This window comes from Saccostrea cucullata, unplaced genomic scaffold (genome assembly GCF_032062105.1).
Source record: "Saccostrea cucullata isolate Sc308-1 unplaced genomic scaffold, CSIRO_AGI_Scuc_v1 ctg4632, whole genome shotgun sequence".
NCBI classification, from domain to species: Eukaryota; Metazoa; Mollusca; class Bivalvia; order Ostreida; family Ostreidae; genus Saccostrea; species Saccostrea cuccullata.
The window spans coordinates 1-14,204 of record NW_026929560.1 but is presented as its reverse complement, the minus strand read 5'-3'; the positions used below and the strand labels follow the sequence as shown (position 1 = coordinate 14,204).

Sequence of the window (14,204 nt, the reverse complement as noted above, 5' to 3'; positions counted from 1 at the left end):
GACAATAGTGTCTTCTTTTTCATATCAGTTGACGAAAAATCGAGACATACAGAATATAATGAAAAGAATCTACCACATAAGTTGCTTTATTGTGATCCTCCAGGCTGCCCTAGCTGAAGATAACGCAAGAGAAGGGGCACCGGTCAGTCCTGGGAATACAGATGTTTGTCCATACTGGGACTTCACTTATCCGTACACGAGTGGAGTAGACTCTGAATGTTGGTTTTCTGTGTCAGAATCAACCAAGAAAAGGTTCCTTCACGAAGTTGCTCAGAACTCATACAGTCTTGTAAATTTTGTGCTCCGCTTTGAGAATGTTTCCAGCAAACAAATCAATGAAACAAGATGCGTTATACAAGGCAACAAATGGACCTGGACATTTCCTGGACCTAAAGGGTCCAGACAATACTTAAACTGGCCGTTAGGTTACCGGGTCTGGTCTCTAGGTCTCTTAGATGTTAACACCTTGGAACATTTCTCTGTTCCGTTAAGCGTTCATGGAAATTGTCAAATCCAATATGGTGCTAACGAGACAACACAACGGATTTCCTTAGCTCTAGCCAATCTTACAGATTATCTTGTATCTTATACTAAAGATGGCGATGTTAACGGGATGGCGGAGTATTATAATCAGAGCTACTGGTGTTACAGGGAACGCATATTCATCAAGAGTCATGCACTTTATTTGCTCTGTCTCAATGTCATTTGTCCTGTGGAAGCAATGGGCTATCGATGTTGTCGCTGGAAGTGGAATTTCTTGGCGAAAACACGAATCTTGGAGTGTTCTGGAACTTACCTGAAATACAGAAAAATTGGCTGGAAGTTACCGTTTGTGCTAGGTCTGGTATTATACATGTATTTTCCCCTTATTCTCGTGTGGCTTCTGAAATATGTCCATGAAATCACATTTAGAGGTAGTTCAAGCTATCATGTATTCCGGAACTTTTCAATCAGCGACATGGAAGGTCATATTCAAGTGGCTGAAAATAAGGAAAGTTGGATTTTTTACAATCCTGTACATATTGGAACCATTATAACAGATGCTTTTAACTGTTGCTGTGTAAAATGCCCTATTTGGACTTCAAGAATTGTTAGAATTACTTTCTTTTTCGTAAGCATATCAATCATCGCTCTGAAGGTACTATTACATGGACTAATGCAATACAACGACATAGTTGCAAGTGTAAAGAAAGGTGTACCCAAAGATTTCCAGTCCATGTTGGCGGGATACGAGCTGAGCAGTAAAAATTTCCTTCGAGTGTTCGGGGGACCTTTCGTAGCGTGTCTGTTATACGCCGTGTGTTTCATATTAAGTACATGTGTTCCCTCCGACCTGGCAACATTTCTTGCAAAAGGACTGGTTGAGAACAAAAATGAAGTCGAATCCCCTCTAAAAATTAATGCATTTGTTCGAGTGAAATTTGGAGCCATGAAAACAACGGCACCCGTAAATGGATACGAAAAAATATTCCGTGTCTTCCTATCTCAGTTCTTTATGGTTCTGAACCCATCTTTCTGGAAATATGCTGTAATCACACAGATTAGGCGCTGGAATAAGTACAGTCTTAACGCATGGAGGAAATCCGCATTTATTGGAAGAATATTTCTTTTCATAGCACCTCTGTATGTTTTGTTTTCTGTTTTGGAACTAGCGTTGTGCCTTTTGCTTCATGGAATCCCATTGATTAGTTTCATTATGACGATAGCACGTGCATACGTCATTGAACCTTGGCGGGATTTAGATATAAGTGCCCCTTTAAAAGTAATATGCCGTCTCTTTGCGTTTTGCTTTGTGGCATTCAGCAATTACATGTTCAGTATAATTTTTGTCGATAGCTTCGTCTTTATTTGTGGAGTGTTTGTGTATACATACACTGGGTTATTTGCGCACCCAGAGGTAACTTATGGATACCTTATATTTTCTTTTACGGTCCTTATATATATGTTTGACAGCTTTAATGACATTTCTAAGTATTACGACAATATATTCCTGCATACCAGAAAAATATGCAAGAAAATACACAAGTATGGTCAATATCCAGATACAGCTTTGTTCAAAAGGGAGGAAGAATGCAAAGGCATCCCGAAGGACCTTTTCTTTTTAATTGTGAAGAAGTACAGGCCCATCAGACAACAGGTTTTTATCTCTCTCTTAAAATTAAGCGTGATTGTCCTTGTTTTATATATTTCTGTTGATCTCTTGTTAGAATTCTCCGCCTCTAAGAACTTAAGTCTACTTACACAGGCTGCAGCCACTATTATTGTGTGTCTTGTACCAAAGGTTTTAGGAGACTCGTGCTCCATGTTTAAGAAACGAAGGCATCACAGTCAGTCGCAGGAAATCAAAAGGATCATACACGAGTATTGTCTTCATTCCACAGACGAAGGTAGCCAAGGAGGTCCATCAAATTTAGAAGTGTTGTAGACAGTGTTCGATTTTTTTTCAAGAGCATTTGTCTAAACAATCGAATACACTTTAAGTAAAACTGTATTATGGAATTATTCTTGTTTAGTTTAAGTGAAATTACAAAATCAATAGTTTAGAAATGTCATGTTTTTTAACCATTCAACGCATATGTTCTGATCACTACGTACTGATTTACTGACGTATAAGGGCGATAGAGCGAAAATGTAGGAGCAATGATGCAATGTTAACAGAACTGGTTATAACGATAACTTTCACCATAGGACGCTATGGATCTATAGGACAGATTACAATAAATACAATCGTAGTCGTAGCCCTTGCGTTTGCGCTTTGTTTAAGTTCCATGAGTGATAGTGACCTTATTAGTACAGTATCTTAAAGGACAAGATAGGTTAAGACCCCATTTTGGCCCCTGATTCGAGGTGTCTTTTAAAATTATTAATTACCTAATTACAATTAAAAACCTGTTATCACCCCTGCCACGAAAAGAGTATTGTTTGTAAGTTATTGGATACACGGAGATCACAGGAAGATCAGAAAAAAAATGTCAATTTCCGAATTTTCTCATTTTTACATCAAATAAAGGGACCAGATTCGGACATTACAGCAATATTTGTCATAGATTTACATTTAGATTGGCGACCTGAATAATGTTTACCAAGTAAAGTGGGTGAATTTCATAAGATTTTGTGCAAAATATTTTGCATGGAATTATACAGAAAGCAAAAGAAAGTCTCATATATAAGCACCAAGGAAAACCTACGATTTCTTTATATTTCAGGAATTTATTATTTACGCCATTTCACATCAAAATCAGGCAATATATATATATATATATTAATCCATGCATCAAATTTTTGTCTGTGTTAAGTACCCTTAAACTGCATGTATAAAGAATGTTATAAGACATATTAGAAGTGCACTTCAAATGATAAAAAAATTATTTTCGTTTCATATTTTCCAAACACTTTATTCTTAAATATGTATAGGGTGTGTCGGTATATTTCTGTGAGGGTGAGGGTGTGTGTGTTTGTGCAAATTATAACTATAAAGGCATATTAGAATAAATGGAGATTGCAACTATAGACTAGATTAGAACAAGCATGAAGATTACTGTACAATATACATATAAAGAGGAAGGATGACAAAATATATTATTGTCTATGCTTTTTCATTGCACACATATATACAAAGTATAATAAAAAGTAAAATGAAGCACTCACATACAGTAATACACATTTACACTTCATATATACTTCTACAAATGTAACTGAAGTGTTTCTGATTTGGAATGTACTTCCTCCTTCGTTGCATTCAAGTCAGGAAAGTGTAATTTCATGCTATAAAGTAGGGAGCCCTGTTCTTTCTCTGGCGAAATCTCTGTTGATTTCATTATAGTCATTTCATTATAACACTCCATACCCTTTTTTTTCCAAATTTACATTGTAGAGGTTCGCTCTCGAGTAAACACACTAAAACGTCTTCTTAATGACGCTCGAATTAATTTCGGTGATCCAATCTGCGCATGAGAAAGTTTTCGCTGTGCTTTAGATGACGAATCTCTTTTTTCACTTATCTGTAAGTAATGTCGATATTTAATTATAATTTTAGAATAATTACAAGTGGAAATGCACCAAAACAAATTATAAATTATAAGTAAATTAACAACAAAGAACATACGCGAACAAGGCGAGCAGAATGCTTTTTAAATTTTAAATCAGAACCTTTTCGCTGGAAGCATTTTCGGTAGAAAAGTTGTGTTCGTTGTAATTTCATACCATTCAATAATAAGAATTTTACTTAAAATGCTAAATTTATAAATTACATAAAGTATTTTGTAAGTTATAGGCATTTTGCACACTTTCTTCGCCAATCTTTCATGAGAAAGGTGTTGATTAAAAACACTTATGAATTCAAAAGGTCCACTTTTGTGATTTGGTAACCGAAACCTGTGTATCAATGAGTACGCCTAACTAAAATTTTAAGTCAGTTTACTGACTTTGCAGAAAAGGATAAAAATATCTATCTCAGTTCATTGGCCGGATTCTTCTACCTTCTTTCAAACTAGCAATACTTTAAGTTTTCCAGCTTAAGGAGTGTCCAGTTACCCTGAACAACAAATTTTGAATCTAAACAATGAAAGGCCAATGCCAAGTGTGTATATTGTGAATATTGTATCAAAAGTCAGTTTGTGAGAAAGGGATATCTGGAGACTTGGTCCAACGGTTCTTGATCAAAAACGTAGGTCAGATAAATTCTTCAAATCTAGATCTCTTATTTTGAATATTTTAATTCCTATACAAACTCAACCAGGCTTTACCTAGACAAGTGGAAGGTCACTGACCAACGATTTCTTCTCAGATAAAAATAAAAATAACTTTAATGGAAAATTCCATATTTCTTATGTTTAACTAAATAAATATGCAGTAAAAAAGATTCTCAGTGAAACAATAAGCGATGTTTGAAGTCCAAGATCATGCAAATATGTATTATAAAGGATGATTCTTTCCTGGTCTTCGATTCCTTTCATTTGCCAAGGGTTAGCTACCTACTCGATAGCTGAACTACCAAGTTCGATTGATTGTAGTGATCAGAAGTGACTATATATTGCATTTTGTCACTTATATCAAAGGACCTTGATGTCTATACATTGTACTCTTTCCCATAAGAGACCAGTGCCTTGTTGTAAATTTTGAATTTATCGGGTGACAGTAAATACAACTGTAATGCTTACCATTGGAAACTAGACTGATATACAGTACCTTTCTGATAAGTTCGTGAAACACGCGCTTAATGTTCTCAGTGTTAGCAGAGGCTGAACATTCCGTCAACATTAATCCATCTGTTCGCCATTCCAACCCTTGTGTTGGTTGTTTTGTAACAGTTCTGAAAAGGCAAACAATGCATATAAATGTATAATATTAGAGGGCTGCGGGTCCATAGGGATATGTCATGATACATGTGTTAGACAGTAAAGCATGTAGAATTAATGTTTATTGTAAATGGACAATATGGGATGAAGGGACTTAGGGAGGTCTCAGCCATATCCTTTACTAGTATCCTTTTTAGCCAACCCGGGCTGAAAAGATTAAGTGGGCTTTTCTGGTCAAATTTTGTCCGTCTTCCGTCTGGCCGTCTGCCTGTACACTTTTCACATTTTCGACTTCTTCTCCAGAATCACCGGGCCAACTTCAAGGGGAGATCGTAAAGAAAACGTGAAACTTGGGTGACATCGTTTAATAAAAATTTAATAAAAATCTGGGCCAAAAAGTTGACACTTATAAGAAACTAGCTGCAATAATGTACCCCTCTCCTTTTTTGGGGGGGGGGGGGTCTCCAGAAAATATCAGATAAAAAAATCGGAGAGGGCTACATTATTGCAGCTAATAAGAAACCTTTACATAGTGTAGATTCCATTTTTTTCAAATCATGACTCCTGATGGGACCGCTATTTGGGGATCAAAATTTTACATAAAAATACTGTATAAAAAAAATCTTTCAAGAACAGTAAAACAATGTTAAGTAATATTTATATGGAAGCATCATCAGGTAGTGTTGATTCAAATTCGTTATGGTCATAACCCCCGGGGAATATTTTTACCCAACAGCATTTGACACACCAACTGGTATGCCTTATGGAACAGTCAACCTTAGACATGGTGTGCTTGAAGGGGAGACCACTGTACTGCTGGAGTCGGGACATTCCTGATAGAGTTTGGATCTCTGAGTAGGCTGACCGGTGACCGACCGGTGTTATAGAAAGTGGCAATGAGAGCAATGTGGGCTCTCTGGAACTCAAAATCAGCTCTGGATTGGTATGTTAGATTCTTTTCATACCAGCAACTCGGATGAAGAAATTCAAAGAAATAGAAATTAATTTATCTTTAAGTTTTGAAGGTCATTGGACAGCTCTTGACTCTGGTATTGGAGGGGGTATTGATTCATACTTTGAGTATCTAGTTAAGGGAGCCATCTTATTTTATATCCCTGAATATCTGGAACACTTTCGATGTAAGTGTATTTGCTAACATTTTTAATTAACATGTAGAATATTATTTTTTTTTGTCTGTTTGACAATTTTTGAAGTTTCTCTCATTTTCCTATTACATGTGTATTCCATATGAATAAGCACACAAGGTATAGGTGTTAGGCAAGTACATATTTAAGCTTTCGAAGACTGTCACAATGCACAAATGGTAAATGTTAGTTGTTAAAGTATTTTATTGTTTTAGTTTATGAGAAAGCAATTGTAAAACATGTGAAAAAGGATGACTTGTATATGTGGGCACACATGACCAATGGAGGGATAACTCTTCCTATGTTTACCTCATTAGATGCGTACTGGCCAGGAATTCAGGTAACTGAAACACAAAATCATGATTTTACAAGTAGTTTGACAAAAAGAAAGGATTTTAAGTATGGACATTATGATGTTTTATAATTATATTTAATTTGCAAAAAATCCAGGGAAAATAAAATTAGGAAACATAATGCTGATTTTATAGTTATGTCCCTTTAACAGAGCTTGTTGGGTGATATAGACAGTGCCATGAAAACTATTCATAACTTCCGCCAAGTCTGGAGAGAGTTTGGTTTCCTGCCTGAGTACTATAACATTCCAAAGAGTGAGGCCCACACGGGTAAAGAGGGGTACCCACTTAGACCAGGTAATCTCCAATATTTACTGTCAGATAATAACTAAAGAAACACAGGTTTGATTTTAATTTATTTTGTATAGGAGAAGTACATGTCTATTAATTGTAATGTTTGTAGAATTCTTCCTTTATGAGACTGAAACAATTCCCTGTAGCAGATAAAAAATATAAGGCTCACTCAGCTTCTTTGAGTAATATCACTCTTCATTCCTATAAATGTTTGCCTGAATGAGTATGTCAAAGCTCTGATTTTTGCTTATCATAGCAATAAAATACATTTTGACAAAAAACTTTCAAAAAATATTCATTAATTTTAAGTATGTTAAATAAAAACTTTATTTGATTGAGAATTTTTTTATTATTTATAGTTAGAAATTTTCCAAAATAGGAAATAACACATATTTGTGAAAACGAATTAAATGTATCCTATAATTCTGCGAGCTAATCCTATGCTTTTTTCTGTAGAACTGATAGATAGTGCTGTGTACCTGTACCAGGCCACCAGAGATCCTTTTTACTGGAGATAGGTGTAGACATGCTGGAGGCCATAGAACACAGCACCAAAACCAAGTGTGGATATACTACCGTGAGTATACCGCTCCTTGTATAACATGACACATTTATAACATTACACAAGCAAAGCCCGATGAATTAAATGTTGTACAGAATGTCAAGTTACATAATCATATGGTAGAATATGCAATAACCATGTCTAGAATATAATATATTTAACTTCTATATTAAAAAAGTACAGAATGAGACCATCATAGAATCATAATGGTCCTGTATTATTCTAAGTATACACATTGATCTTTTACAATGCTGGGTTGCTTTTGGGATATAGGAAACTATTCTGAATTTTGAAAGTTAAAGCTTTTTCATATTAGGTACTTTCAGTAATCCATAAGGAGTTTAATAAAAAAGAACTACAGTTCTTCAAATACCAGTACTTGTACGCAAATTGACACATTCAAAATTTAGAACAATCACCTGGTATTTAGTGGTTAGCATAAATATCACAAAGCAAGACACATGTCTGCAACATGCATTGTATTTATTAAGGGTTTATTTATGATTTTCGTGAATAAGTGCATCATTGTCTGTACCAAAGTTACTTAAATATGTAGCCAGCTTTTCTAAATACACATACTGTACTTTTACGTGTAAGAATTGATAATAACAAGCAAATTATGATCTCTAAATTTCAGACTGATTCAATTTATTTCCTTGTATCTGATACATATTTACCAAAAATACAATGATTTTCATTTCAGGTAAAAAATGTTAACACCCGTCAACTTGACAACAGAATGGAAAGTTTCTTTTTGGCAGAGACAACAAAATACTTATACTGATTATTTGACCCTGATAACTTTATCCACAACATTGGTAGTCACAGAACGGTTATACATTACCCAAACGGTGCATGTGTGGTTGATGCTGGAGGATATTTCTTTACGTCAGAAGCACAGCCTATAGATGCAGCTTCGGTGTACTGCTGCAGCAGCCAGGAAAAGCAAGGGGATGCCGTTCTAGAGAGGATGCATGATGATCTGGATCTACTGTCTCTGTTTAATACTGAAAAAGAGGATAGAAGACTCAGAGGGAAAAAGCTGAAATCTTTTACCCAGGATTTATATGGTGACAAGCTTTTTCAAACAGAGGGTCAGAATTTAGAAAATTCTTCTTCAGAGAGAGGGAGTTCCGTGTTGGAAATTTTGACTAGTTATCTTGAGAATGCAGAAGGCGCTGATGTTGATTCTAGCCTTTCAAAATTGGGAGCCAGTTTAGAGTTACTGTACTCAAATCCCAGATTAAAACCTAGATTCAGGATTGAAGGATTCAAAAGATATTAGCAATGAGGATGAAACAATAGTGGACCTCAGGAAATCCACTAAAATAGAGGAGAAATTAGAGATATTAAAACCAGAAACAGTGCTTGAGAAAAAAGAGAAATTAGAACAACCAGCCTCAAACACGGAACAAAATTCCTTAAAAGACAATATCCCTTATAATGATATAAAACCAGAACCACCTACTCCCATTTCACAGGTGGCTCCAACTAAAGCACAGGTGCCACCTCCTGCTTCACAATATGAAAATGTGAGACCGGATGAAAGAACACCTTCATCTTCAGAAGAGTATTTAAATGAGAAAGCTGTTGAAGAGCCGATTAATTTAAACATCGGTGAACAAGTTAATAGTGACGAGGTGAATTCAAATGTAGAAGGAAACACAAATTCTTTAAAACAAACTTCAAGAGCAGACCCAGAAAAAGTCCCCAAAAGTGTTGTATTGAGTGTAAAAACTGACAGTTCAGGACAGGCTACAGTGGAGTCTAGTGAAACGCCAAAGAGCACCTCAAAGCATGTGTTTCACATCAATAAATTTAACACAGTGAAACAAAATAATATATTCAATTTAGAAAACCTATATAACCTTTTAGGAAGCACATACCAAAAGGACACCGTGTCCACACCTAATAGAAATCATTTATATCAGACTATTAAGTATTATCATATACAGTATACGCCTAAACCAGAATTAATGGTTTGTAAATCACAACCTTTTCATATGCGATTTTCAGTGAAAGGTGAAATGTTTTCAGTCGAAGGTGACTAATAAATCATGATAATTTTACTTTTATTGTGTTAATTCCACTCTTTTGATCACAGTTATTTTTGTAAGCACAAGACCACTTTAAATTCCATTGCTTAATTAGTAAACCTTTTAAAGCCCGAGATAATAAGCACCGCCCTCAGATTTACCTGGTCTGTATCCCCCTGTCAATCAAATAAATTAAGGTCAATCATTGGGTACTTGAAATTGATTGACATTTAGCTACTAGTCCCTGTGTATATCTCTTTCACCTTGTTTGACACGCGTGGCCACCATCAAATTAACTTTCGGTCTTCTGATGTTTACCGCTAAATTACCATCGCAATGAGGAAGCCATTTCGATGCAAACACTTTCAGCTTGATTATAATTGATTAATTATCTGTATTAGAAATATGTCATTAAAAAACATGAATTTTTATCTCATTGTATTTCAATAAAATAAATCACGATTGTGTATATTTTTACTAATGAAAATTGCATAGGTGAATGGAATCTTGTTTTCACTCGTAAAAATTAAGAATGATTCTTGTTGTGAGACGCGGCAAAAATTACGATGAAAATAAAAGAGAAAATAAGCTGGTACACTGTAACACAATGGATAACTAAGGATAAAACAAAATATCTTATAAGTAACAACTTCGTTTGGACAAGCATTAAAGTATTAACAGTTTCTTTCTTTTCTTTTCCTTTTTATTACCGAGCATTTCTTGCTTCGTAGGTTGCATTGTTACCTCCGTTCAAGGTCACAGGTGTTAAAAATAGTTTTGAAAGAAATACATATGTTAGCAATAAATTCATATTTTGTTTTAAGTTGTTTAATTCTAATCTAAATTTACTTAAAATACAAACATTCTTGTATGTAATTTTAACTTTACAAAACCATCGTTATCATCGCGATTTTTTCACAACAGGATACAGAATGTACAGTGATGTACATTTGCTAAAAATAGGACCACGCGACTTTTTATACAAACGGCAAGTAACTGTTACTATTTGATCATGATCAAAGCTCTAATTAATTGTTACATGCACTATATTTACGATAATAAATTATGAATAGTTTTAAGATTTTGAAAGGGATAGACAAGGAAGATTTTTTTTTACAACGTACCGTAGATTTTTTTTTTCAAAAGTCGGCCTGCGAGATTTCTGCTTGTAAGTCTGAAATTACGAAATTTTACAATTATCATTAATTATTATTGATATTTTTTATTTACGATGTCAAATTCTACTAATTTTATGATGAACAGTTGGCCACCAAGCTGTACAGGTAATACTCATTGACTTCATGTGTATACTGTTTGTGTATAGGGGTTAGCGCTTCCAACGGTCTGCACGACCGTCAGTGCCTCTGAGTGCCACGCGTGTAAAATTTAGTCCCTCACCTTACCTGAGAAAACCGTACGGTTAAAAATCTCGGCCTTTAAAGTTTTCCATCAAAGGAAATTAAAAAAAAATAAATCAAAAAGTATTTCAGAAATTTGTACACTTCAATAAGTATTTGAAGCTCTTTCTTTAAATGTTAAACACCTGGCACATGTATTGAGATGAAAATACCATATCTTGCATCCAACGGTATAAAGTATTTTTTTTAAAGTAAGAAAATAAGATGTGTTTGTGAAATACTGACGTCTCATATGACATATCAAAGGTTAAAGTTTACGACAACAGGCCATTTTCCAAAGTCAACATAATCAGAAAAGTTCACAGTACTCAAAGAAAGGATTTTTCACATGGATTACTCTGTAAAAAGTACAGAAATCCCACCACCACATGTTCTAAAAGTTTTGATTTTTCTAACATTTTAATTATTCGCTCACCTGAGTCGAAGACTCAAGTGATCTTTATGATCAAAATTTGTCCGTTGTCTGTCTTCATTGTTGTCGTCATTGTTTGTAAACTTTTCACATTTTCATCCTCTAGTCAAGAACCACTGGGCCATTTTCAACCCAACTTGCCACAAAGTATCCTTGGGTGAAGGGGATTCAAGTTTGTTCAAATGAAGAGATATTCCCTCTTTCGAGGGGAGATAATTACGAATTTGTGAAAAATTAATTGCATTTTTTACAAATGCTCTTCTCAAAGAGCCACTAGACCAGGAAAGATGAAACTCATTTGGAAGCATCCTCAAGTGTTGTACATTGAAGTTTGTTCAAATTATGAACCCTGCTGGTAGGGTGGGGCCACAATGGACGATCAAAATTTTACATAGGAATGTAGAAGGAAAATCTTTAAAAGACTTCTTATCAAGAACAGCAAAGCCATGATCGGTCATATTTATAAGAAAGCATCCTCAAGTGTTGTACATTGAAGCTTGTTCAAATCATGACCCCTGCGGGTAGGGTGGGGCCACAATGGACGATCAAAGTTTTACATATGAATACATGTATATAAGGAAATTTCTCAAAAACTTTCTTCTAAAGCACAGAAAAGCCATTTAATATTAGTCATATTTACGTGGAAGCATTTGCAGGTGGTGTATGTTCACATCACAACCCCCTGGTAGCTTGGGGCCACAATGGAGAATCAAAGTTTTTCGTAAGAATGTATAGTGAAAATCTCTAAAAGTCTTTTTCTCAAGAACAGCAAAGCCATGATTAGTAATATTTATATGGAAGCATCCTCATGTGGTGTCGATTCAAATTTCTTCAAATCATTACCTACTGGGGTAAGGTGGGACCACAATTGTCGATCAAGTTTTACATAGAAGTATATAGGAAAAATGTTCTCAAGAACAGAAAAGCTTTTTTTTTTCGAAGCATCCTCAGGTGGTCACCGGTGTGTATTCAAGATTGTTCAAAGCATGACCCCTAAGGGTAGGGTGGGGTCAAATGGTCGATCAAAGTGTTTTTTTTTTCATAGCCAGTGCTCAGGTGAGTGATGTGGCCCCTGGGCCTCTTGTACAATATCAAAAAAATTTGAGGGGGGGGGGGGTTCAACATGTTAGACCATCCTGTAAAACAAAAAAAGAGCAACTGCCCTTTCAATGGAAATTACTACCCCCCTTACTGCCTGAGTTTCTCTGTCTTATTTGTTAAATCACTGTTGTTATCGAGGTTTGAAACCCAGAATTTCATGTTCCATACCCTACGTAACGGGAACTTTCAAGTGCATGCTTGTTTACTTACAACTCAACTTTCTTCATCCACGAGATCAAGTTCCCTCGAACTATTTTTTTTCAATCCACGAAAATTTGACCCCATGATAGTATTTTGTTATTTTTCTAAGATGGTACCTAAATATTTTACTTCTCAATAGGACATGTAATGTTCTATATAAAAACATCGGGATACTAATAAAACTTGTTGATACATTTTTCAGTGTAAGGCTTGAGTATATATCATTGATGGTTGCCTTTTTTTTGGAGAAGACAATACTGTAATTCCTCAGCACCCTGTCAAATGCCAGTCAGCTTACAGTGTTTCCATCCCGGGAAATTTAATCAATTAAACTTTATCAGGACTACCATGACATCCGTCCACTTAAAAAAAAAAAAGGGGGCATCCTGCCCGTCGCACGTATTAAAAAACCCCTTTATTATTTACTTCACATCCTTGTTAATCATAACCAAGTTCCATTTCTCTTTCAACTATTTCATTTAATAAAGACTTCAATGAAATATAACAAAACAGTCAGTACATCTATACGAGTCAGAGTCCGCTTAAACCTCTGGCCTAATAAAAATAGTGGATTGCGGTGTCCGTGCATGGAGAAAATTTTAGCTCCTTAAATTTTTATCAGTTTACATTATTTTTAAGTCACTAGTAATTTACAGTCAGTGATGTTGATGAGTAATATGATCTGATCGTTATGCTGAACTAGTTGCTGCCGTATATATAACCTTCTCAAGGTCACGTGATCACAACAACCAATGAATAACTGTCATTTCTGGAGCAACTCAGAACTACTTTACATACATATTTTGTAAAACAAAGAAAAAAACATCGCTAAAAAAGTCCCTCAATGTAAGGTAAAATATAAATTCTATTCGATATACATAATAAAATAAGTTCAACAAACAATCTGTATTTTATCCTATTTTAAATATTCTAAAAAAGAACTGATTGGTTCTAGATCATCACGTGATGGGGGAAAACTTTAATTTTCCCCGGGCCGTGGACGCTTTTATCATAATCCACCTCTTCCGAAACCTAGGTATTTTCCCGAATAATTTTCGTACTCCCGGGAGTAGTAGACGTCACAATAGCCTGCTTTACCTCACAAAATTGATGATAAAGTGTTGACCAAAGGGTTTAGTAATTTTACGTTAAAAATGAAAGTGAATTTGAGAGCGGGGCCGAAGCCCTCGGGGAATGATTTTTTTGGCTGAATAAGTCTTCATATTTCCCTCACTATCATGCAATAAATGTATAATTAAACGGACGACACACAATCCATGGCGTAGTAATACCGAACAATAATGCAAACACATAAGTATTACGCTACACATTCAAGGTCCAAAACATTTCGTCAAATAAAACATAATTAAATGACAATACTGCAA

At 35.1% G+C, this 14,204-nt stretch overlaps 1 protein-coding gene and 1 pseudogene across 1 annotated transcript; both read left to right on the top strand.

Annotated features, from left to right (window-relative positions):
- The first annotated feature begins 58 nt into the window (after positions 1-58).
- Positions 59-2,543, top strand: LOC134281225 (uncharacterized). Its single transcript, XM_062763700.1, has one exon. It carries the CDS (start codon positions 59-61, stop codon positions 2,423-2,425), a length of 2,367 nt encoding a protein of 788 aa, XP_062619684.1. The 3' UTR covers positions 2,426-2,543.
- Positions 2,544-5,996: 3,453 nt separating this feature from the next.
- LOC134281227 (uncharacterized) lies at positions 5,997-9,702 on the top strand (annotated as a pseudogene).
- The last annotated feature ends 4,502 nt before the right edge of the window (positions 9,703-14,204 follow it).

Bases quoted from the DNA above. Each gene is read 5' to 3' on its own strand.
- LOC134281225 (XM_062763700.1), top strand. From the start codon at position 59: ATGAAAAGAATCTACCACATAAGTTGCTTTATTGTGATCCTCCAGGCT.